Source organism: Apostichopus japonicus, chromosome 21 (genome assembly GCF_037975245.1).
Source record: "Apostichopus japonicus isolate 1M-3 chromosome 21, ASM3797524v1, whole genome shotgun sequence".
NCBI lineage: Eukaryota > Metazoa > Echinodermata > Holothuroidea > Aspidochirotida > Stichopodidae > Apostichopus > Apostichopus japonicus.
Window position 1 is genome coordinate 17314558 of NC_092581.1, and position 26856 is coordinate 17341413.

The 26856-nt window shown below is 36.2% G+C and overlaps 1 protein-coding gene across 3 annotated transcripts; it reads left to right on the top strand.

Annotated features, from left to right (window-relative positions):
- Positions 1-309: 309 nt before the first annotated feature.
- Positions 310-25840, top strand: LOC139963103 (arginyl-tRNA--protein transferase 1-like). Of its 3 annotated transcripts, none has more exons than XM_071963621.1 (10): positions 310-334; positions 2458-2602; positions 3912-3975; positions 5375-5826; positions 7461-7807; positions 8472-8600; positions 8911-9125; positions 10303-10402; positions 11787-11904; positions 21905-25840. In XM_071963621.1, the coding sequence occupies exons 2-10, from the start codon at positions 2506-2508 to the stop codon at positions 22078-22080; spliced, it is 1698 nt and encodes a 565-aa protein (XP_071819722.1). In that variant the 5' UTR covers positions 310-334; positions 2458-2505; the 3' UTR covers positions 22081-25840. The 3 variants fall into 3 exon arrangements, with proteins under 3 accessions (XP_071819722.1, XP_071819720.1, XP_071819721.1); XM_071963619.1 differs by lacking the exon at positions 310-334 and adding an exon at positions 476-655; XM_071963620.1 differs by lacking the exon at positions 310-334 and adding an exon at positions 476-646.
- Positions 25841-26856: the final 1016 nt, after the last annotated feature.

Here is a 26856-nt window from a genome sequence, read left to right on the forward strand (position 1 = left end):
CCCCAGGCCGGCCATCAGTCTGCAGCCCCCCTACTCAAAAGTACCTTCCTACGCCACTGTTTCAAATTGACATAAAACATGTCTGCAACTTGAGCCATTGAACTGTAATGTGCCGCAAAACACAATTCCATAGAGCATAGTTAACATTTTAGTGCATACTCCACACGAAAGAATTCTGATCGGAAATACAAACTATAACTATCCAAGGTAGTATATATAGCCTACACTGAGAAAATTCTAGACCAAGTATCTCTTCCAAATTTACAGCCCATCCTGAACATGAGACGAGTTTCAGTTTCTTTACATTGGATGATTTGGACAAGTTTTGCTTATTGTGAGAAACATTGTTGATAATAAACCCTTTACATCAACTTTTAGGCCCAGATAAGCATAAAGTAGCGGGCAGACGATCTTATAATCTCGGTTCTGTTTTGCAGAGTGTGCTGGCATTACATTAAAGTTTGGCTTTTAATTTCTGGGAATTTCCCTATATGCTACGTATACCAATAGTTAACGAGTCATTTCAGACTCCGATGATATAGCACAATCGAGAATCGAAACTAATATTTTGATGATGGAAATTCTCATTAGAGGTCTTCTTGTTCACTAATGTCTATTTAAATTGGAAAATTTTACTGGACTTAATGTAAGAAAGGTAACCACTAAGTTAACCAATTTGTGTGACGGGTGTCAACTTTTCTTTGTTAGGCCTAGCCTACAGCCTAAGCAAATACATTCCTACTCCTACAGTCCTAGGCTAGGCTTTGCAGCATTTCCTAGGAGATATGTAACGTTAGGCTATTCCCTAAGCTGAATCGCATAGCGTATAAATTACTAAGCAAGTAGTGTGCAATCATTGTAATTTTCAAACCTCAAGTTATATTTGAGTTTTAGAAACAGAATTTGCTGACCCAAATAGCCTATCTGTTTAATATTTCATGTCAGCTGTCATAGTGTTCATAAAGTATTAAAATGGAAAGGAACTGTATCAGTGTATGCAAACCTGAAACAGGAAGAGTTCTGAGAAAAAAAGAGTTACCTACTTCTTAGCAATATGAAGCAATTGCTGCTGTATTTGTGCTCTTGGATATAAGCAAAATGATGCATTTCATCACCAGCTAAAACATAAATACTTTTGGGTTTATAGTATTGAGGGGACAACTTTAGAATACCACACAGGTTTGAAACCTCAATTCACCTCCATAGGTGCAGTTACAGTCATCAAATAAACTATGTCCTATCAACACTGCGATTTTGCCTCCACCCGAGGACAGTTTCATGTAACATCCTGTACATGCAATCAATATTCTATTACAAATATAGTTTCAAACTCCCACTGCAAATGTGAATGCAACTCAGCCCCAGAACAGAGGCTCAGTGGACTTTTTTATTATGTAATCTTCATGATATAGTGATATATAATCTTTAGATATAATCCTTTTTATGATATAATCAAGTTGCATCATTCTCAGAATGAAACCTTATCTTGGTATCCTGATTAGTGACAATTTATCTTTCTCTACACATATTGATAAGATTTGCTCTAGGACCAGCAGAACCCTTGGCTTCCTTAATAGGAATTTACGCTCTTGCCCACCAGAATTACATGAATTGGCCTATATGTCTATGTGTCGTTCTGCTCTTGAATATGCAGCTCAGATTTGGGACCCTTATTAGGTCTCAGACCAAGATAAAATAGAAAAAATTCAAAGGAAGGCAGCAAGTTTTGTAACTCGTGTTTTCCATAGGCAATCCAGCGTCACTGAGATCTTGAAGACTTTGAAATGGGAACCCCTCACAGAAAGAAGGAAAAGGGCCAGACTCATGCTTTTTTACCAAATTATTAATGGCCTAGTTGCAGTCCCAAACGAGACTAATCCCTTCTTGAAACCAGGGAAGCGTAGCCGCTATACACAAATTCCACGCTTTTCAGTATAGTTTCTATCCTAGGACTATAAAAGACTGGCATACGCAATCCTTGGCCGTTAAAGTGAGCCCTAGTCTTGAGGTGTTTAAGACAAGATTGCCCACGCATTGTTATTAGCACTGCTGCGCTGTGTTCCAACATCCTCGTTGTGATACCTGTGAGGGGTTTTTACAAGTACCTAACAGAAATAGAAACAAGGACTTATCGCTTCGACTGAGCCGACTCATTTTCAAAAACATGATTTTTTACAGTGGTCGGGAATTTTATAGCTACTCCCTAATTAGACCAAGGCCTAAGGTACACAATTGTAAATTTGACCTTAAGTTGTGATTGTCAACAAATGTTGACATAAACAAGTGAAAAATTGCCACTTTCTTACTACACACTAAGCTCTTTGGCTTCGTGTGATGGGAACTCACATAGATGCCTAAATGGATTTGCTTTTGAGATGATTTTTACTTGTTTTGCGAGAGTTTATTGAACATTGATATAATATATAACTAATAGTTCTTAAATGCTTCTTCCTCCAGGAGGTTTCTTTGAAACATTGATATTTTCTCCTTAAGTGGCTGTTCATAATGGATCTGTACGAGTACTCTGTGGTGAATTTTTTAAGTGATCACCGTGGAGGTCGGTGTGGTTATTGTGGAGCAACAGACACCAATTACTCAAGAGGTAAGTCTGTATTTTTTCTTACAAAATAAAACATTTCAGACAAAGATTTGATCAGTAACATTGACTTTTTCCTGAGGTAACAAAGTTGTGTGCAACACATTTAACATTTTCATAATGTTTGTATTTTTGTGCCACTGAAACCTTGTGTGATGTTTCAATGATATAGTGTAATGTCTACTTGACAATTTGATGAAAAAATCCCAACCAACGATAACCAAAACAGTAAGAAAAAGAGTTGTACTAAGTAGATTTTCTGAGATTTTTGATCAAATCAAAATCACACTTATCAAGCGTCGAGCCTCAAAGGGCAGTATTAAAAGAGTAGTTACTGTGCCTGATGTTTTAATGGTAATGTATGACCCACTGTAGCACTTGCAAATATGAAATGAATACACCCCAAAAAAAATCCACAGCAGCTATCCATATTCCATAAACAGTAAGAAGCAGGCCATTCTGTGTGAAGTAAATATTGAGAGATGCTTGTTGAAGTCACAGTTTATATCAAACATCATACAAGAAATTTCGTAGTTTGGAGAGATTCACTGTCCATGCTGTACGACTAGGATTATCCATCCCTCAGAGTAAATAAAAGGGAAAGATTTAGAAGATTAAATCTGCTTCTCAGAATTAGACCACGTAATAAGAAAGTGGTATTTGACATAACTCAGCATCATTAAATTGCTGAAGCTGAAACAGTTGAAATGAGATGGTAGGATTACAAACCATTGGATTAACTATTCAAAATATTTGTGGTTTGACGAGCTGACATCATAATCATCATCATCATCATCATCAACATGGAATATGTGTTAAAGAAGCAATTACTAGCATCATCAAGACCCAAAAAACATGTGTATGTATGTATATATTTATATGTATTTTAGATCCTCCTGCAAGCAGGAACTCAGGAAGAAACCTCATTGGCTTATCAAAGCCTCAAGCTGACTGAAGTCAGTCTCTTAGATTCATATTAAACGTCCATGATTATGAATTGCCAATTGTCAACAAATCTGTAACTGGACGACATACATTAATCTTGGAGATACTCGAACCGGGGACCTTATGATTGGAAGGCACTGGATGATTGGAAAGCAACATAAAGAGTGTATGGATGATAAAGTTTAAGCTTGTTGTGAAATTTTGAAATATATATTAGACAATATCTTGATTGATTTGAAAGGTGGATATTAGTACTATTCATCACACTGCTGTTTGTTTAACTACAAAGAGATGAATTTCAAAGTGAATTCTTGTTGTTGGGTTGCGATGAGCTTTTTTTTTTATTAATCGTTGTTTCTTCCATCACCAGGTATGTGGGCGTATAGGCTGACTATTCATGATTACGAACTTCTCATTGACAGAGGATTGCGGAGGTAAGCACTTTACAGTCTCATGGAATAACTTTTGAGACCAGTTTAAAGGATTCAGGGATTTATATAATTTAACTTTGCAGAAATGTATAACTTGAAACCTTAGAACTGTCATCATTGGGGCTACTGTAGCTTGAACATTCATGGTCAGTGATAGTTACGTGAGATTGTTAGAAATGCATCTGGAGGTTCTCTGGATGTAAATAAAAATCTGGATAACAAAGTTTCCTCTACGTTAGTGTTGTGTGGCTTTTAATCATCAGTAGATAGAATACACCATGTTAACTGCTTCGATTGTTACTACATCTCTGTGTTTGTTTGAGGTTTTTTGTTTATAAATGTGCATGATATAGGCTGACAATATTCAATAATACTGTTAAACTTCCATATGTATTGAAATGTCAAAATGTGTACATATAAAGCCATCCATATGTAAAGTTCCACTTAATCCACTGCACAGGCTCCTCAATAAAATGTTATGCAGCTTGTACTGCTACACAGCATTAGCTGATACAGAAAGTGAAAGAGTGTGTACTCTCTCTCATAGACGGAATAATAAAAAAAAATCAACGGAGCATTTTCATTTTCGAAACTTTTAGGTCTTAACCTTCCTTCTTACACTAATGGCCCGAAAGTAAGTGGAGTCATCTGTCAGTTGTTAAATTCCTCATTGTAGCGTAGCAAGATGAATCGATATAACTTTTTGCAAATCATCTGTTTCAGATTACCTGTGCAGCTCAATATGCCATTGAAACAAATACCTCTGTATCTTCCTATTGACATGTGAGAAGCTGTCCATTGTGTACTGCATTATGAACAAACAAACCTCTTAAAGCAGCATTTTGCGTTGGTCGCCATTTTCTACTTTTTTGACATCCCAACGGAAAATATCTTGGAGAAAAACCATGTAAAAGTTGCAAATTTTCGACTTTTATTCCACCATTTGAAGTAAGATTTAAATAGATAAGCTAGTTATGTATGTCGTTATGACATAGTGGAGTCAGTGAGGTTGAGAAAAATCATAGAAAAGGACGCAAAATGCTGCTTTAAGACAATGATGTGATACGTATCTCATACTAGTGAACCAGTATGAAAAATGCCACTGAGGCAATATAAAACTCAGAGTGTGCAAATCGGTGTTTCATGGTTGATACACATTGCCTCTTACGTCATTAATTCATTTATGATTTCGATTATGAAATTAAACGCATTCTAAAGTTCTCATGACATTGATATTTCCTGTAGTGTCTTCTCCTGGTGGTCGGTACATTTCGAGGGTAAAGAGAAGGTACCTTCAGGTCTCAGCTGTGACTGTATTAATGCTGTATATTAAAGGGCCAGCATTCACAGAGAGCTTTACTGATATCATCTTTTGTTTTCTTTGTTCTGTCTGTCTTTAAAGGAGCGGCAAGTACGTTTACAAACCGAGCATGGACATAACATGCTGTCCCTGTTATTCCGTTAAATGTGCAGCTCTGGACTTCCAGGTGTCCAAGGCTCACAAGAAAATTCTCAATAGGGTTACGAGATATCTGAAGACAGGGACAAGACGGCCGTCCAAACCGAAAGAAGAAGAGAGCATGGAAGCAGCAGAACCTGGAGAACCGTCGTGTAGTTGGATAGATGACGAAGATGATGAGAAGAAGAACGATAAAGATGTCGCCGTGAAAGAAGAAGTAGACCCAGAAAAAGATAGCCAAGCTTCAGGAAATACAGACATAGAGATGAAAGAGGACACAGAGGAAGGAGAGGCTACCGAGAAGCAGCAAGGAGAAGAAGGAGGAGAGGAACCAATGAGCATTGATGCAGCTGAGAGTCGGCCAAAAAAGAAGCAGGCCAGAGTACCAAGACCTGGTGAGTTTTCAAACCTTAAAAATCGGTTCTTGAATTACAATCTTCCTCGACCTCTTGTATTTTTCTGTGAGTAATGGCCATGACTAGGGGTAGCAGTGCCTGAGTTATGTGTTCTGTGAAGTTTTGATATATTTATTTCATTTCATTTTTCATTTCATTTTATTTGTTCCTTCAAAACATTATTTACATATTTATATAACATATATACAAGAAAATAGCATTGGTTCAGAAAATTTACAATCATATAAATATAAGGAAAAATTAGAATGAATAATATTGTGAGAGGAAGTGTTGTACAGAAACTCTGGAGAGCTTAACAGGGTACAACACTCCCCAATACAAATAATGATATATAATTAATATATAGACATATAAGCCCAAACCACAAATACAACGTCCCCTCTCCTGCCGTCCCAACCAATTTTTTCTTCCCACCCAACCCTCCGCATTGCTAACCAGTAAGTAAAGCACATGCCAAGTTTTCAAAATAGTACCTGAGTTGGACCTTCTGTAAATGTTTGCCGTTTTCGTTTTTAGTGAGTTACACCTTTTGCCTAATTTTCAAACTGTTGTTAGTAGGTATAGGTTTAGAGTAGGGTGGTTGGTATATCAATATACCTGGTATTTTATTCATATCCATACCGACGGTATTGAAATCTGTCATCAACGAATATACCGAAATACCAGGTATAACCGAAACAACCCTTGAATACCCAATAAAAATAATACCGGATCAAAAGACGACCAAGATAATACACGCTGCCTACTTTTTTATCGTGTATAACTTACCACTCCCTGTAGTCCCCAACTGTAAAGATTCTTGCTGCGTACAGTACCGGACAAAAGGTCAATGAAAGGGTGAGCTGTTACTTGCGTTTTCACATTCAAAAATGGTTTTAGCCTAATTGGTCAATCACAAGCATGTATGGGTTACATTACACACGATTATTTGGAACAGTCAACATACAGTAGGGGGAGGGGGAGGTACAGAGTACAGAACAGTACCTGTTGGAGGTTTTGAAACATGTGCTTCGGTACGAAAGGAAAAAAGAATTGGATCATGATGGCTAGTGTGTGTACAATATAACAATACATATATTCATTTTGTCTAGTAAGGAATCTGCAGTTTACAGTATGTTAGCAATGCAATGTGGTCTAAGAGAAACCTGCGCTGGTCAAACGTGCTTAAAGTAGGTCTAAGACACGCGAGTAAAATATCAAATAATCAAATCTTTAAATTAGTTGCTGCAAAACAAAAGCATAGATGGGAAAGTCTTGGTCATAAAACTGCAAATACATTTGTAGGCTAGTGTCCATACGGTTCAAGCTAGTGTTTGAAAGTACAGTAAACGCTGTAAGAAGCAGTTCCAGGAACATTTCCATTATACCCAGTAATACCGGGTATATGTCAGCGGGTATACCTGTATCTGTGTTTGCTTATACCCATGCACCCTAGTGTAGAGACCTTCTTTGAAACTTCAGCAGAAAACGTCAGATGTTTCTCTTCAATATATTTGCCCTTTAACTTTGGAAGTGGATATTGATAAGATTTATTAACAAATGAATACCCCAAGAGGAATGTGTTTTTTTGGTTTAATCGAGTGAACTTTGAGGTTTCATATTTTGTCTATTAGGAGAGGGCAGAGATCCCACTAAGCCACCTCCCAAGAAGGCAAAGCAATTAAGAAGAGAAAAGAAACTAGCAAAGCTTGCAGCAGCCAAACAAGCATCTGGTAACACAGATATGAAAGAAGAAACCATGGAAGTAGAAACCAAGCAAGAACCAACCAAGCCAGAAAAACCCAAGCAAGAAAAAACCAAGCCAGAAAAACCCAAGGCAGAAGACATATCTGAGGGCTCTTCTGTGGACCCCCCTCTTCCCCCTCCCCCTCCCCCTCCTCCTTCTCAACCAGGCAAAACCTTGCAAGATTACATCAATGAGCACGATAACCCCGGACCAAATGCAATGCATAAGCTAAAGGTGAGCAGGTGTCTTCAAATTCATTGACGTGGGTCCCTTTGATACACTCCATGTGTGCAGAAGTTTGACCTAGGTCATTTGGGTAGGCTAGCGGTGAGTGAGTGGTTTTTAGTCTCGTTGGTCAGTCTCTTTGGTCAAAGATAGTGACCTGGGTCCCTTTAGCTGGTTAGAGGTGAGGTGTCATGGGTCAGCAAACTGGTTTGACTTGTGTCACTTTGATAGGCTGAAAGTGGGCAGAAGTTTTGTGTTGGTTCTGTGCAGGTTTAAGGACAGAGATGGACTTGATTAGAGGGGAGAAGGGATCAGCATGAGTATTCAATGTGTCTTAGGGTGTAGAACAGTTCAAACATTTCTCACTGTGAGTGAGTGAGGATGGATGTGACTGTTAGGAATGGTCTATTTGGTCCTTTTTTACTCCACCTTAGTTGACTGACCTACAAGCAGGATAAACCTAAAACTTTACTTCCTGAGGATGTCCAAGGTGGATGTGATATACATCTTAATAAATTATCTGTCTGTCCTTTATGTGATACTGGTGTTAGTTTTATTCACTTTTATTCATTTAGTTTGTGTAGTTTGAATAGGTCACTTGGTTTTTATATTTGTTTTTTTTTCAATCTTTTCATCAACATAACTTTGTTTCATATTTTGCAAAAAAAAATAGGTTGAACTTGTACGATCGCAGCCAAGGAGATTTGAGTTCAACAGTACCTTTGATGAAAGCTATGCACTCTACAAGAAATACCAGATGGCAATCCACAAGGATAAGCCATCACAGTGTTCTGTTGCTCAGGTAATTAAATCATAAAACACACTTGTTGAGACAATTTTATATGTATTTGTACCTTCATACTTTGTAGCACTTGTACTGAAAGTATTAGGTTAGGTTAAGAACTGCTCATACTGTCAGTGTGAGTGCTTTGAAGCATACTGTGAGAGTAAAGTATGAAGTGGTATTAGCACCTACCGGCTGCATAAAAAAATAACCTTCTTTGAATATTAACAATATGTTATTTTAGTATTCAGATATTCATTTTTAGTATTCTTGTATATGTTGATGCATTGTGGGTATTCATAGATATTTTCTCGTCTTTCCTCGGCAGTTCACAAGGTTCCTGGTTGAGTCTCCTTTACAAGAAGAAACTAAATATCCTTTTCCGAAATACGGTTTTGGTTCTTTCCATCAACACTACCGCATCGACGGCAAACTGGTCGCGGTCGCCGTGCTCGACATCCTTCCCCACTCTGTCTCTTCGGTTTATTTTTATTACGATCCAGACTATCACTTTCTTTCCTTAGGAAACTATTCTGCTCTACGGTGAGACGATAGGGATTAATTGATGTTATTAATTAATTCAGCGGATCAGAGTGTTATAAGAAGCAGTGATGACATGGCTTAAAAATATGAATTAGTTTGATACATTATGAAGTCATTAGGGAATCAGATTGTTGAGAAGAAAAAGTAACATGGCTTTTGAATCGACAGCGTTAGAAAGCTTGTTTTTTGTCTTATAAATGGCCTGGATTCCCTTAAACACAGTATCGATTTGATGATTTTAAATACCTTATAAAAGAAAGTTTGATGGGATAATTACAATTGCAATAACAAGGCAGAACTTCTATGTGCACTTTTGCCAATGTACATCTTGAGAACTGTTTATTAGGCAGGACATGATGTCTCATTAGTAATGTTAATCACATTGACACAATAGTTACTTTATTAGGTTAGTAATGTTAGTCACTAAAGTATTATGTTAGTGAAATTGACACAATAGTTGCATTAGTAACGTCAGTCACAATAGTAATGTTAGAGACAATAGTGTTATGTTAGTCAAATTGACACAATAGTTACATTAGTAACATCAGTCACAATAGTAATGTTAGTGACAATAGTAACGTCAGTCACAATAGTAATGTTAGTGACATTAGTGTTACATTAGTCAAACTGACACAATAGTTACATTGCAGGCACAACAGTAATGTTTATAGTCACAATGGTGTTACATTAGTTAAATTGACACAATAGTTGCATTAGTAATGTCAATCATAATATGATAAAACTGTTAGCAAACTGCTTATCCACTTGAGAGCCTGTGTAGGAGAATGTTTAAAAGTAAGTTGGCCTGACGTTTCGATCCTAGCAGCTCATTAACCTGTCTGCATTCTGTGGGTGTTTTTGTCCCTTGTGTTCCTGTTACTTGTCATTTAGCCTTTGAAGAAGATCCTGCTAGGATCGAAACGTTAGGCCAACTTACTTTTACACATAATGTCAATCATAATAGTAATGTTAGTGACAATAGAAATGCTAGTCAAATTGACACAATAGTTACATTAGTAACATCAGTCACAATAGCAATGTTAGTCACAATAGTATTACGTTAGTCAAATTGGTAATGAGGTCTAATGGTTACACTTTAAAAGACTGTTTATTATATCTAATTTGGAGTAACTTCCTCTTTTTAATTCTTTCATTTTTCTTTTCTCTTCTCTTCCAGAGAGATTGCATTTACTCAAGACTTGCACAAAATCTGGAACAAAATGGAACATTACTATATGGGCTTTTACATTCATAACTGTGTGAAGATGAGATACAAGGTAAGAAACACAGATCTGGGACAGCAGACAAATCACTAAATGTTAGCTTACTCTGTAACTGGTTTATAATAATAATAATAATAAATAGTTCTTATATAGCGCAACTTACAATAAAGTCTCGCCGCGCTGTACAAAAGAAAGTGAAAGATATGTACACAATATACAATAAGAGCAAACAAAACAATTATAACAATGAAAACAGGTGTGTCTTCAAAACAGTTTTGAAGATCTCCACAGACACGACATTCTTTATGTTGAGTGGGAGTTTATTCCAAAGGAGGGCTGAGGAGTACTGGAAAGATCGCTCGCCATAAGATTTAGTGGACACAGGGTGCATAGAAAGCAAAGATTGGTGCTAGAGCGCAGCAGATATCTGTAGAGATGTGTATATTAAAATACGCCATGGTGGTGTAGATACAAGCAGTTTCATTCGAAGCGATGAAACCCAGCACATGGGAGGTCATGGGTTTAGTCCGTTGCCAGCCAAAGTACGATGGGTTTTTATCCAGGAGAAATCCACAGTTTTCCTATCTGAACTGGTCTTCTAAGTTGTAAGACAATTCCTTCAAAATTCTACAACCAGATTCATTAAATAAAGTACCAATGACATTTGTCTTCATCCTCTGCCCTTTGTTATCACAATTTGCTTTGGTGTAAATAAAAAACCAAGGAGAGGAAAGGCATATTTTTAAATTTGTAGGACAAGTCCACTTTCAAAGACTCATATCTTGCGGTAAGAAGAAGATACTAAAATTGGATTTTTGTTTTTAGAATGTTTAAAATTGCCACAGACCAGTCCCTAACTGACATACTATTAAAAACTGAATGTCCTGTGTCTCTGTTGTGTAGGCTCTGCATTGTGTTAGGATAGCAGATACAGCATAGCAACACAAATGTCCTGCTCTTAATTAAATCAAACTGAAAGATTTCAACCCTAGACTGCTGTTTCTATGTTCTAGGGATTGAAGGTACAAAGTATGTCAATGCTCTCATTTGATCCTATTCAAAATCATTTCATGCTGTACTAATACTATAACTATCAAATTCCTAATTTTAATAAATGTATGTATAAAAGTAAGTTTTGAAATTCCTAATTTTAATAAATGTATGTGTAAAAGTAAGTTTTGCCTGATGTTTCGATCATAGCAGGATCTTCTCCAGAGGCTAAATGACAAGTAACTTTTAATAAATGTACTTAGTTTATACATTTAAATTTAGCCTTTGAAGAAGATCCTGCTAGGATCGAAACGTCAGGCCAACTTACTTTTACACATTCTGTTACACATGCTCTCTAGTGGATAAGCAGTTTGCTAACAGTTTTATTTTATTTTAGTTTATACATTAGTATTATTATCTTTGTATATATGTTTTACTCTACCATTAGGGTCATTTCCACCCATCCTTCCTGTTATGTCCAATGGCATATACCTGGCAACCAATAAAGAAATGCTACGCCAAATTAGAAAAAAATCCCTACTCGAGGCTAGATGAAACAGACAAAGGTAAGATGTTTGAACACATTTGTAAATGTAACCGTTTCTAAGTTGCAAACATTTGATCACAAAATATCTTCTGAGTTTGCTGTTTTAATCTCTCACAGCGGAAGGTTTTTACTTTCGGAAATCTGTTATAGGGATGCAATCGTCTCATAGCGTATTTACCTATGCATTGATAAGAATTGGAGCTGACATTGTTAACTATAGTAGGTTTGGTGACTATTTACTCCTATAAACCCCTAAGGGCTCATGTATAGTAGTGAGAATGTCAGTTGATCCCTAAGGGCTCATGTATCGTAGTGAGAATGAACGTTGATGCCTAAGGGCTCATGTATAGTAGTGAGAATGCCAGTTGATCCCTAAGGGCTCATGTATAGTAGTGTGAGAATGTCAGTTGATCCCTAAGGGCTCATGTATCGTAGTGAGAATGTCAGTTGATGCCTAAGGGCTCATGTATAGTAGTGTGAGAATGTAAGTTGATCCCTATAAAAGGGCTCATGTATAGTAGTGTGAGAATGTCAGTTGATGCCTAAGGGCTCATTTATCGTAGTGAGAATGTACGTTGATGCCTAAGGGCTCATGTATAGTAGTGTGAGAATGTAAGTTGATCCCTATATAAGGGCTCATGTATAGTAGTGTGAGAATTTCATTTGATGCCTGAGGGCTCATGTATAGTAGTGAGAAAATCAGTTGATCCCTAAGGGCTCATGTACCGTAGCAAGAATGTCAGTTGATGCCTAAGGGCTCATGTATCGTAGTGAGAATGAACGTTGATGCCTAAGGGCTCATGTATAGTAGTGAGAATGTCAGTTGATCCCTAAGGGCTCATGTATAGTAGTGAGAATGTCAGTTGATCACTAAGGGCTCATGTATAGTAGTGTGAGAATGTCAGTTGATGCCTAAGGGCTAGAATGTCAGTTAATCCCTAAGGGCTCATGTATAGTAGTGAGAATGTCAGTTGATGCCTAAAGGGCTCATGTATAGTAGTGAAAAATGTTTCAGTTTGTGATACTTATCCTGGAAGTGCACCAATGACCTGATTTATAAATTTTTTATGCAGTGCAGTTTAGGGGGAGGCAAGGTAAGCTCTCATGAGAACCCACACTAAAATATGTCCTACAAAAAGTTAATTCACACAGTCACAGACAGATGGGGAACGGAGGCTGGGGCAATGGCAGGTCATTGAGAAGGTCATAGAAAGTGATTATCCAACCCCCATCATTACAACCTGGTCAACTTCATGATAAGCTCTCGTTCCCTATCATGGGCAGATTATATGCCTATACTATTTCAGTATTGTAGTCAACAAAATGGCTATAAAGTATAAGATAGGCCATAAAAATGTATTTAATTTGTTAAAAGTCAAAAGAATAATGTAGTGCAAAGACTTTTATCAATATGGAATTTTTTGATGCTTTGTAAATGGTAGCCGCATTTCAAACTCTGAATAGTGAATGAACGCCTTAGTGATGAACGAATTACACGCAAGATTGTAACTGGAGAAGACATGCTGGTGGGTGCTGAGCTGGTTGCCAGATATGCGGGTCTATATCTATAGCTGATTTACCATAAGAGTAGGCTGAACAAGAGCCAACAAAAATTGGTGAAAGTGATCTATCAATCTGAAACTGATGTTAAAAAGTAAATCGAAAAGCTGGTCAGTTGGTCAGAAACAGAACAACTGGAAAGGCTCCTCAAGTCTAGTATCTGAACTATTAAGTCTTCCTTAAACCAAGCCACGAACTATTCTGGATGCGGATATTGGATGTAAACTCTCATACCAACCATTTGGCTGCTTGATCCTTACCATCAGTTTTGTGTCCATTTAGTGCAGTACAATATCTCCAGACTGAGGCTACTCTCTCACCCACCTCTCTGACCACCCAAAACCCATCCCCACCCCTATACCCACCCCCATCCCCACCCCCATCCCCATCCCCACTCCAATGTTAGGAGACTCCCTCTCCAGCATTCATGGTCAAGTTTCATTATAACTCAGAACCAGGTCTCATAATATAGATGGAAGTCTTTGGTCGTCTTTTATATCCAAACTTAATTCATGTTAGTAACACTACTGAAAGAGTCGCCCACATGATGTCAGACAGTTTTATTTGTGAGAGTTTTCTAAAAGGTGAAAGAAACAAAAGGAAACATTGAGAGAAATAAAAGGGTGTTTTTATTTCGTTTTTTTTATTCGCTTGTTTTTTTTTCTCTCGACAGTTCTTAAAGCTTGATACAATTCGATAATAAGTTCATAGTTTCACAGTAATTCTCATTCATTCAATAACGAAAAAGAAGACTTAGGACAAAGTAGAAGTAGACAGTAGTAGACAGAAGTAGACAGTAGACAAAGTAGACAGTCAAAGAGCCATAGCCAGGGATGCCAGTATCTCTCCCAATCATGTTTTCAGTAAAGATATAAATACCACATTATAAAATAATCCCGAAAAATAAAGCTGATCACCCGAAGGAATGACAATTCTGCCCTTTAGAAATAAAATAGATATCATCCATTGGACATTAAACTAAATAAATAGTCCCTGCAAAACAAGATTAATGATAGAAAACTGTTATGTTTTGCTTTTGATATAGATTGAGGATAAGGATATATATATACATTTGATATCTTGCAGGAAGTGTCTATAGCATTTAGTTGATATCTAATCTCATTAGCATTAAATTTGTGTGCATTTCAGGATAGATGATTCTTAACTATTCATGATTGATGTCCTTTTGATCTCAATGTAAACATTAATAATGTAATTTGCAACAATCCTAAGACAAATCTTTATAAAAAGTGTTGTGGTATTGTGGTGTCAACTGTGGTAAACATTACCCTGAGGATTAGAACATGATTTCTTCCGAAATGATTGAATCCCTTTTGAATTATTATACAGATCTGGGAAATACTTCATGCTTTTATCCAAAAGCAAGGATTTCATAGAAACGTGAAATATTCGTTCTCACGAAGGCTATTAAAACTAATATTCTCATGAAGACTATAAAAACATAACAATTGTTGTAATCAATGATATAGAACTACATTTATTCTGACTTAGAAGTAACAGCTTTATCTCCGTACCAGCAATATCTTTGTCTCCATCCAGACTGGCTTAACCAATTTGGTGAAATATCAGCTTACAGTAGGACTGTATGTTTAGCAGAAAAATGGTTTTAACCCTACCATTATATTTGTTACTTGTTCGTTCCATGTTACAAATTGCACACTTTTCAATATATGGTATTGTTAAAACATATACATAGCATTTCTTGGTTTGGGTGGGTCAGCAGGCTACGGAGTCGAGTAGCTAGCCACTCCCAATCATCGGGTGGTGGCAAGTATATTTTTCATCTCTCCCTGCAAGATAATCTGCCAAAATCCACTGTTATTTCATAAAACCATTTTCAGATGAAGCGGAATCTTTAATGCATTAAGAAAAACTGACAGTTTGACTGATCAAAGTAAACTGTCACTCATGCCCAACCTGCCTATGTGTCAAGTTAGAATCTTATTTAATTAAATTGCTTTTTTCATTAAAAATTAAAATCCAATTTAAACATGCACTTCATTCAGTGCATTTGGCATTTGGATGTGTATTTAGCCTATTTAGCTTATTTTGAGTCATTGACCCTCATGTGAAAGTTTTTGTAGGGCACATGGCCCCCTCCCCCCTTATTATCTACATCCAATGGGCATGGTTTCAACACATACGGCTATGTATAGTCTAATTTCATATATTTGCATATTTTTTCAATGAATACAGGTCATAATCAGTGATAAATTTTGCCAGATCGCAGCAGAAGTGAATTATGAACTTGTCTCCAAAAATGTTGCTTCAGGGTTAGTGACCTGGACATATGATCATAGTTGATGTGTATGTCAAATTTACTTCACTTCAGGCAACTTATGCACTTTTCTCTACCTAACGAATGTACCCAGTAACATTTTAGCACAGCGCCCCCCATCTACATCCCGGGTTCTGCCCACTCTCTCCTCCTCTGAATCAACCGTTCTGAAGCAACGTAGAAATATGATCATAGTTGATGTGTATGTCGAATGTACTTTGTTCCTCCCTTACCCGTCTCCAGTCTACCTATATGCAATTATCTCACACCTAACATACTAACTCAGTAACATTTTAGCACAGCGCCCCCCATCTCCATCCCGGGTTCTGGCCACTCTCTCCTCATCTGAATCTACCGTTCTGAAGCAACCTAGAAATATGATCATAGTTGATGTGTATGTTGTAATTGCCTGTCATAGCTACTGCAGGCACTTAAAATAGTAGATAGCTCAGGCTGTCTTATCAAGTTCAATCACAATTCTACTAGGAAATCATTTTTCCAGATTTCATAATTACGGTTGTTTTTTTACGTTGAGCATAAAGAAGGAATAGGTAATTTGATTTACAGACTCTATGAATATTAGTGCTGGTCTTGAAACTAAACTTGAAAGCTTTTTCTTAAAATTGTGTACTTTTATAGGTATTAATATATTTTAAGCTGATTTGGGAACTGACAAAATGCCTCCAGTATATATTTATGTTTTTCAAACTTTTAGTGTCATATAACATATTTCTGGAAGGTAGTGGGTGGCTTAAATCCTACTCACCAAGAAGAAAAGATTTAATCTTCACCTGTGAAGGTAGAAATATGATAAGAAAGAATTTATATAATAGTTGACTTTTATATATGGAGGAAGTAAAAGTTCAGGATCAGAAAGAATCCAAAAGGGATGGTTTGATTTAGCAAAATATTTTGTACTATTTGCTTTTGAATGTTTCCTGTATTTTAAATGTTTACTGTGTATTTATTGTTTCAATTCCTGTAAAGCGCTTCGAGCAGCGTTGCTGATGAACGCGCTATATAAGTACTATTTTATTTATTTTATTAAAATAGCAATTTTAATTTAAACATGATAATGAACGAAGTGATAGAATCAGTATAGTATTGAAAAGGATGACAAGAGTGCTGGCCTGAAATATTGCATAAACACAAATATGTTAAGAAAAAGTGGTTTTACAAGAGACATTTAAGTAAGGTGTGATATGGTAGCTAGGTTTACCATGCAGAATTCCCATGTTGCCTATTAGCCTAGGCTACTGCTGTTAACGATATTGGAGCATTATACACAAAGTCCCGTGCCCTGTGATAGATTAGCTTTACTTGCTCAAAAGATTGGATCAGCTCATGATAAAAACAATTGTGTTGGAAGTTAGTCTGGATTATTGAATGAGTGAGTATCTTGTTGGAATAGGGTGACCAGATTTCTGGCACTAGGTCCCTGACTGTCCCACATTTCAGTGCAATGTCCTCCATACTGCATGACCTTTCACATGAAAATATGTATGTCCGACATTTGTATCGGAAAGATTTGAAGCACAACTGCAAAATCGCTGTTCGAATATTTACTGAATCATACAGCTACACATGTATATATATATATTGATATGGATATTGGATAATATGGTACATGGATTTCCATGTAAGCACATATGCATTACCACAGCTGTGAAACAAGAACGATCTCGTTACAGTTAATGTGGTCTTTCCGGCTTCATATTCTTAACTGTATTGAAATTGTTCTGTTTTATTGTGTACATTTATAAGTATTGAATACCATGAAAATATGTAACCTGCAGACTCCCCCCCCCCACAACCCCCCCCCCCTCAAGCTTTGAAATATGTTTTATGACTAGCAGCCCGGTGTCATGTCATCTGCTCAAGTAATCCATCCATGTGTCCTCCATTTTGAAGTCACATGATCAGTTAGAAGCCACACATCATGGCAGACAGCTAGTATTTAAGGGCATTTCCCAGGTTCTGTGCAAGTTGGTCTACAAGTTTATATATCTATGGAGGGTTTAATGGATACAAATTGGTATTGAACAATTTATTTGCAAGGTTTCCCCACTAGTTTATGAGTAGGTCTACCTTCACATATATTCAAAATGATTTTATAGGAATTGTGTTTATAGCTTGCTGCCTCTCAAAGTAGATAGTCTTGGCGATGCTTCAGATGCTCTTGGACTTTGAGTAGCAGATAGGGGATTGTTTCCCTTTAAATAGCTAGTTCTTGATGCTGGCAACCCTTCCATGAGACTTAAAAGAGCCAGGAAATTAACAGGAAGGAGAGCAAAGTTTATTCAAGGGTCATCACGTTACTAGTAATAGAGATTAGAAAGCGATTTTTTTTTTTTAAGTGACGTACCATCAGGATAATGAATGGAGCCTAATTCTCTGTAATATTCACCAATTTAACTCTAACTCAGCAATTTATGAGAAGAGCTCCTCCATGTTTTTTTGGTGCTGGACATGTTGTAATTTGATTCCTTCGAATCTAAGAGCTCCATGTTTTTTTACAATCGGTCATTTTAAACTACTCTGCATCTGTAGCATTTTTTCAGACAGTTTAATGCGAACGGTTTAAATTTAATGTGTTTTAAATGCAAATTTCAAACAGTTTAATGCATATACAAGCACCTGTTTAGAGTCCCAATCATTTAGGGTAAAGCTTTATGTTTCCATTGGCAAGAGGCCATTGAAATTTTGGCATCATGTCTTTTGGAGTGATTTTGGTTGATTGAAAGTTAAACACCAGAATGCGGCCGAGACAACTCAAAAGATGTCTCTTAGCAAATTGACTTTAATTAACAATCTTGATTGTATGCAGTTATGTTTAATGATGTGGCCAACGCCAGGAGTTTGTACCTCAAAGTCACTATTTTTGGAACATAGTGATATGTTTACTTTTCAATGACATGTTATTATACACCCACCCTCTGGTATATAATTGTACTGCTAAATATGGCATAGGCGTGTGTACATCTCTCAAACATAATTGTAGCTGTTCCATATTTAGAATCAGACATTATTATTTTATTGCCTTTAATCACATTTGTGGTCAAGTTTAATAATTATCTGTGGGTGTAACAATTGTTGTACAGGTTTGTATGTGTTTGATCTTCACAGAGAAAGTTGTGAATATATATATATATATATATATATATATATAAATAAATATATATATATATATATTTATATATATATACATGTATATATATATATATATTCATATATATATATACATATATATATATGTATATATATATATATATATATATATATATATATATATACATACATATATATATACATATATATGTACATATATGTGGGTGTGTGTGTTATATTCAAATAGCCCATAGTAAACAACCTTTTGCAGCGGATATGTGGGAACGCACCAGATAGATTTAAATGTTATTCTCAAGCCAGTCACAAGAAATGGGCAGAAATTCCTGTTGCAAGGTCACATGCTCTCCCACTTCCTTCCCATTTAGTTTGTCAAGTATATTTAGTGTCACAAGTCACTGATTGTGATCTACTCAGCACATTTTGTACACATTCATACAGAGACTGTCCTAATTCAATGTTTCCTTCTTGTTGGTCTCCATTCAGAAAACAGGATAATAACTGATGTGGAAACAAATCGATTGTTTTCCAAAAATGTGTCAATATTTGTCAGTAAGCAGAGGTTTTATGACCATTAATCATAAATGGTGATATATTTGGATGTCCACCCCCACCATCCCCTGCCCCCCCACCAAGACACTCCCAGAGGTCTACTTTAATTCTTGACAAAGAAACCTTACCTTTTGTGACTTGCTGACCCATCAATTGTCTGTTTCATTTCCTAGAAATTTGATAACTCATATTTTTATGTTGCTCTTACTTTGTTATTGAAATCTCTGAGCATATATTCATGAGTGGGGTCTGTGTGCCATAGGAAGTCAACTTTGCCAAAATATTAAGTGCAAAAGTAAACTGAGGCATAAAACCACAAAAATGACTTGTTTATGAGCAGATATATGTCAAAGTAGTTACCATGGTAGAGTTGAATGACCTGCAGGGTTATTGACTTCTTGGCTGGAAGGAACTATTTTTAATTAATGACTTTTCCACTGGGTAAAACATCTGCAGTCTTCATCTAGCCTAGATTGTAGAAAATATTATTAAACTAAATATGAAATTTCCTCCAAAGTATCAAACATGTAGTTGAATAGTATGGTGTTAATGCGAGAGAATCTGTGAATCAGATATATATGTATGTTTACATCACTCCCTTAGTGTGTGTATGCATTAACATGTCAGGTATGTTCTTTGTGTACTTATAAACATGGCAGGCATGTATTAATTTATGATTTGTACTGTGCGTGTTATACAGTGTGTTTAGCATGTTCAGTGTGTGGTTGGTAAAATGTCATGTACATTACTATATATAGTGTGTGTAACTTGAACTGCAGTATGTGCATGGAAGTATTACACCACTAATTAGGTAATAACTGTGTGTAATTGACCTCTAATGCAATACGTTTTGCAGTATTTAAAATGTAACTTTGCTAGCTAGCATATAATGTTATGTTTGTATAATATATAATATATGATGCAGTATTCGCTAGTGTATTGTACGTTTGTTATTAATTAAATGTCATTGTTGTAATACAAAGGCCCCTGTAATATTTTCCGAATGTGTACAAACTTTCAGATCAAAAGTTAACTCATTATTCTTGGTGTCTTATTCTTACATTAGGGTCAATATTATTGGTATGTCCATGTATAAGGTTTTCACTTCTTGTCATCTGCAACATACCTAGAAGAACAAATAATCCAAAAAGATTTGATTTAAGAATTAATACTCTTCTCCTTTATGATCATCTAATTTTTGGTATGCATGCTGGATTGCTGCGGTGGGTAATGTGGAGGGGAGGGGGGGGGGGCAGGGAAACTATTTTTGGTTGTAAGGCATGGCTGAATAATTCTGTTACACGTAACTATGTATGTTGTAATGTGTACAGTACACCTGTGTGATGTAAATTTGATAACCTTATTTCAGCATAATTATATGATATGGTATGCTTTGATATGATATGATATGATATTAGTAAAATTCTGTTGCCTGAGGCAAGTAGGTGTCCCTGAAAGTGCAGTCCTCAGTCTAAGTCAACCCCACAGAGAGACAACATAGCTTTGAGATTACTCACTCTCAACTTGTATGAAATGGCATGTATGCACTACCGTAGATATGCCTTTATAAATGAAAGTATCCAAAGCTCAAAAATATTTTAATCTCTGTGGGGGTGTGATTTCTTTCTCAACCATGAGAAGTGACTAAATGTCTAGGAATAGGGTAGCTCTGGTCAGAGACAGATTGGAAAAATTAAATCTTGGATTGACAAATAAGCTTCTTATAGCTTTATTGTCTGACAATGTTCTGATCTTGAATAGATCACTTACATGAAGTTGGTTTTGTAATATTGTGTATGGTAATGAACTAGGTGATCAACTGACCAAATAGGTAACAAGTGGAAGCCTTGCAGGCATTTGTGAGTGATTTCTTGCAGTTCATGCTGAATATTTGTTAAGGTTCGATACAACACATGGCATGTTAATCAAAGTCCAGTAGTGGCTCAAAGCAGCACATAGCTTGATGAAAATCTATAAGAGTTTTATAGCCTCCAATGTCATGTTGAAAAATGCAATGATGTTGGATAAAACATCCATTCATGCATGCAATGAACCTGATCCGCCATCCAACGAATAAATAGGATCATCCAATCAACCTGATCTGCAATCAGTGAATAAGCATGATCATCCAATGAATAAACATGATCTTCCAATGAACATGATCTGCCGTCCAATGAATAAGCATGATCTTCCAATTGATGAATAAACATGATCTTCCAGTGAACCTAATAATCAATGGACACTTAATGTTAGATCAATTAGTTTGAAGATCTAAATCCAGTGAATGTATGGGTGGGTGTTTTGAAATATCCATTTTATAAGTTATAAGAAACGAATTGTCTTTCATGTCTTTCATGAAGTTAAAACCATGAAATATTCATTTCTCATGAAATTATAATATGTATTCTGTTTCATAGCAAATTGATGTTGTATTTTCACACTAACTCACAGTTAATCACTTAAATTCTGTTTGAATTTTCAGAAGATGAACCGATCAACGTTAAAAAAGTTCTCATCTTTTTCGAGAAGATGATAATGGCGTACGAAACTTATCAGCTGGCCTCGGAGATGGGTGAATATCACACAGAAGATGTCAAAAATTACGCCAAAACTATTGGCAAACAATGCTCTGAAAAATTGCTTTTACTTCTACGTTAGTTACCTGCTGAAATTTTCCCTGTAAATTCATAAATTTGCCGTTCTAAGAAGCTTAGATTCTAAACGGATGTAATTCTAAGCGCTCTTCAACTTAAATTGGTCAGGACAGTTGCAAACAAAAGCTTACTTTGTTCAACTAGGTACAAGAATCATTGTTAAATCTAACTAAAAGATTACCCATTATGTGTTCTTATTTGTTGGGAGATGAGGAGGGGAGGAGGAAAGGGAGGGAGAATGGCAGGTGGAGGAGGAGGAGGGGTGGGGTTGTATGTGGATCATAAGGTTTCACTCTTTTGCTGATGTAATATATTAACAATATTTCCATTTTATATGTATGACAATGCTAGCAAGCATGATAAGATTTGTAACAATGTATACAAAATGTTACATTTTCACAAAACAATCACTTTTTCTTCATTTCATAGCATCACTATAACTAATGGTGTCATGCTAATCATTTGAGACTCAATCTGTGTGGCTGTGCTACATAAGAAGATGGTTAATCTCTTTAAATCCCCACCCCCACCCCCCTCTCCTTTTTCCAAACCACACAATAAAAAACAAATGGTTTAATCCTTTTTAAAATTTTTGATAGGGGGGAACAAGCCACGGACTCTTCCACATGGGAATTGGCTGCAACAACCCTTTTCGCCCCTTAGATTCTCAGTTTAAATTAATCAGTCAGCGCCTAGCTGTGTTTATAGACCACATATTGCACTTGTGTTCTGACTTACCTGCTACCCCCAACTACTGCACTAACTGCACTATCATTACTCTAAAACATGTTTATAGACAGTCTATTCTGACCTGTACCTTTACTTTAAAACAATAATCAGTTATTGTTACTATGTGGGCAGGTACCTACCCATCTGGTGAACCATAATTTTTCCACTGGTTTGATTAGTTTTTATCTTTTTTTTGAATTGTTTTTATAATAGCTGCTGTTTTCATAGTCATCAGTTTTTCATATATATATATATATATATATATATATAAATGAAAATCGTAATGAGTTGGAAAATCAAGAACAGTGAAAAAACTTTCAGCCTCCATATATATATATATATATATATATATATATAAATGAAAATCGTAATGAGTTGGAAAATCAAGAACAGTGAAAAAACTTTCAGCCTCCATATATATATATATATATATATATATATATATATATATATATATATATATATATATATAAATATATATATATACACATATATATCATTTTTCCTTGAGTCTGTGAGGTTGGCGCCTACATCAACTGAGATTCACTTGTTGCAGGCAATATCCGTAGGTGGGAGCGTGGGTCATAGTACTATGGATGTAACATGAATACGCGATCTGTAACTTTGATACTGTGGAGTAAGAAGTTCCTTTCATTAATTCCAAAAATAACACTCGTACGTAATACATTGTAACGGAACAAAATTTAGAAGAATCATTCTGGGAGCACTTTTGCGGTTTTCTTTACATGACATTAGCGGTTTACTCTTGAGTGCAGATTTTGCTCACAGAAATTGCCAAATATGTGTCTAGTATGGGTCAAAAAGCTGCTACAGTATTCAAAGTCAAGACCTACGAAAGTTTACATTTGGGGTGTGTAAATTACAAGAACAACGTGCTTTACGGTTTTCTTTTCCATTCCCGAAGGAATACGTCTGAAATTCTCTCCCTTTCTCATATAATCATAGTCACTAAATTTTTCCCCCCATTATTTGATTTCATATTTACAATTTTACCTCTCAAAAGTCCAAAGAGCCAACTCAAGCACACATAACGGGACGCAAACTAATTACGTTGTGTGGGTGTGAATGGGGTGCTATCACCAGTATTCTGGGGTACAGGAAGCCCCATATCTAGTAACGACCATTACATACGAAAAGTGAGAGTGTAGTTTTTTTTATAAATTTTGATATTATATTTTGCTTTCATAAAGCATGAAATCAACAAATTAAAATTAATGTATAAAAGTTAGGTTGTATAATTATATACATTCGTGGCGGAGCTCGGTTTTGATATTATTCAGTTCAGACCGTTTAACGGAATCATTTGCGCCAGTGGAAAAACTAGGACCAAGCAGGCCAAATGCACTATTCGTGGTGTGTGAATAAAACTACCCCAGTGAAAGCAGTGGACAGTTTTAATTGTTTGTCAACTAGTAAACCAGTCATTAGTGAAATATAAAACAGACTAAGGTATAGGCATGTTGACAACTCATTCAGTCAGTCTTGCAAACACATGGCATTGGCTCAACCAACCCTTGGACATTGGGGGCCCCCGGTTCCATGAACCATTGCTTTGCTCCACCTCTCTCAAGAAACCACAGAATCTTTTTCGATGCTTTTTCGTTGCTCCGAATGTAAAGTGTAAGTTTCAAGCACAAAATGAGGTTTGTGAGGTTTCATTTGTTTTACAGCATTTAAAAAACACTTCTATTTGTGTGAGAGTGTGGTGGCCTATTGGCTTAGCTGTCAGACTCGTGATCCAAGGATTGCTGGTTCGATTCCTGCCTAGTTCATTACATTGTATCCTTGGGCAAGTTGCTTTATCTCAATTGCCTCTCTCCACCCAGGGGTTAAATGGGTACCCGTGAGGTAACTTGTCACTGGGCGCAGTATATTACTGCAGCCAACTGGAGGGATTGTCTCTCTCGGATAGGTTATCATTGCCCAGGGGTAATATAACCTCTGTAGCGCTTTGAAACTTTGGTATAAAGCGCTATATAAATCGAACAATATTATGATTTCTTAACCTCATACTTTATACTACTGAGTACTGATGCTCATTTAATTATTGAAATTGGATATTTATGCTGAGAGATATTCACCCCTTACCTGTCTCTCTAACTTTTAGTGCTCTTGTTGGCCTACTGTTATATAATACTTCACCTCACAGACGTATTTTCAGAGAATCTTGTACTTTGGGCTATCATTTTGCTTTTATAAATGTTGAGATTCTTTGTCAGCGTAATATATTTCAGTTTGACTCAATTTGAATTTCAAACAGATTTTCTCTGTGGCCTAGCTGCTAATTTATATGAAATAATGTGGTATGGATTATGTTCTGTCAAACTTACCATAACTAACATTTATATAGTCCTATTAAAATATGCTTCACTTTTTATAGTAAAAGTTATGTTTTATAAGTTCTTGTAAAGTTCTGTGTCTTGTGGTTAGATATTCTATAGCATAGAAATGTGTAGTAACTTGATGTAATGGTAGCATGTATACTTACATGTATACTTACAGGTGTAAGTAATTTTGATTTTCGAATACAATTTCTTCTTCCAATTCAATCGCTTATTAACATAATTTGTGACAAAATTTTGATAAAGTTATTTTTAATATCCAGCTACAGGGAATGAAGGGAATGAAGCTAGGGAAAGTCTTTGTTTCAATCCTGTCTGCTTTTCAAATTTGACACAAGGTGACCCAGCGTGACCCTTCATTTGCATATTACCCTAGCTCATTATACACCACCACAAGCATAGAGCGGTTATTGCCATCTCATGTCAACCTGCTCAAGGAACTCACAAACAAGCATATATGAAACTGTGTCGTGGTCGAGTTGTTAACTGTTAAAACAGCAGAGGGATTAATAATGACATGAATATTCATTTAGGGTTTATACCTCCAGGGGTATTTGGGAATTTGATTTTATCTCTTGGTGTCAGAATACTTCATTTCAATCTTAATATATGTAAATCTCAGCTCGCTATTTAGTCGGATACGTTGAATAAATAAATTTTCAACAATTTTCACGGTGCTTTTATATCCTTATCTTGTTTGTGTGTTCTTGTTTTTTAAACTTGTTTTTTTAATCTTGTTCAGGTTTTCTTCTTGTGTTAAACTTGAAGGAGGTTACCTAAGCATGGTTCATAATTAACATGTGTTTCTAGTTCATAAGGTTCCTTGACTTAATTTAGTTTATCATGATGCTAGTTTTGCCTGTAACATGTGTCATCTTGTCAATGTATTGTCAACGATATTGGTATTTTGTAATGGTGGCATGTTGGATCACAGCAGACACTCAGTAGATCTCCATTAATACACGCAGGTGTTTTTTTTTATTTCGATTCATTTCAATATTTTGGCAAAGTTGACTTCCTATTGCACACACAGACCCCCACCCAGTTGGGACAATTTTTTTCTATACTGTAGTGTCATGTCCCACTTTAGAGCACTCATGATGAATATCATGTTTCTATCAGATCAAGGTAAGGAACTGTTTGTACTGTCAAAACCAAAGCTTTGAGAGCATGATATTGGTGTACAGTTTAGAGAGGTATTAGCATTAGGAAATTGTCCCAACTGGCCGAGACCCCCCACACTCATGAATATGCTATATAGGTATCAAAACAGACTACATATATTAAAGTCTCTGTGACATTGAGAATCATTCCCATGAATGTGTTCCAATTGTTTTAAGCTAAAAACATGTGTAATAAATATTATAGGACTGGAAAGCATTGTTGGGCTCGGAACCTCGGTACAGTCTTGTCAATCGTCAATGGGGCTCTACAGCATCTCAACAGAGGGCGCTATTACAGTGGTCCTACTGTGTGTGATCTGTACTGCTTAGCAACCTCTGAATTAAAAGTAACAAGATCGAACAAACCTTATGAACCTGCAAACTGATGAGCTGGGTGATTGATTAATTAGTCCATGGTTCCACCTTTTGTTATTTCATCAGAAGAAGCACATACTTTAGAAAGCAAGTAATCCAGTGCTTGAAACGGATAGTTTGACTTTGAAAATATGTTTCAAAACTTCTTCA

Excerpts from the sequence above, each read along its gene's own strand:
- LOC139963103 (XM_071963621.1), top strand. The coding sequence starts at position 2,506 with ATGGATCTGTACGAGTACTCTGTGGTGAATTTTTTAAGTGATCACCGT. Across the intron at positions 3,976-5,374 it reads ATTGACAGAGGATTGCGGAG|GAGCGGCAAGTACGTTTACA; the intron begins GTAAGCACTTTA and ends CTGTCTTTAAAG. Across the intron at positions 5,827-7,460 it reads GGCCAGAGTACCAAGACCTG|GAGAGGGCAGAGATCCCACT; the intron begins GTGAGTTTTCAA and ends TTTGTCTATTAG.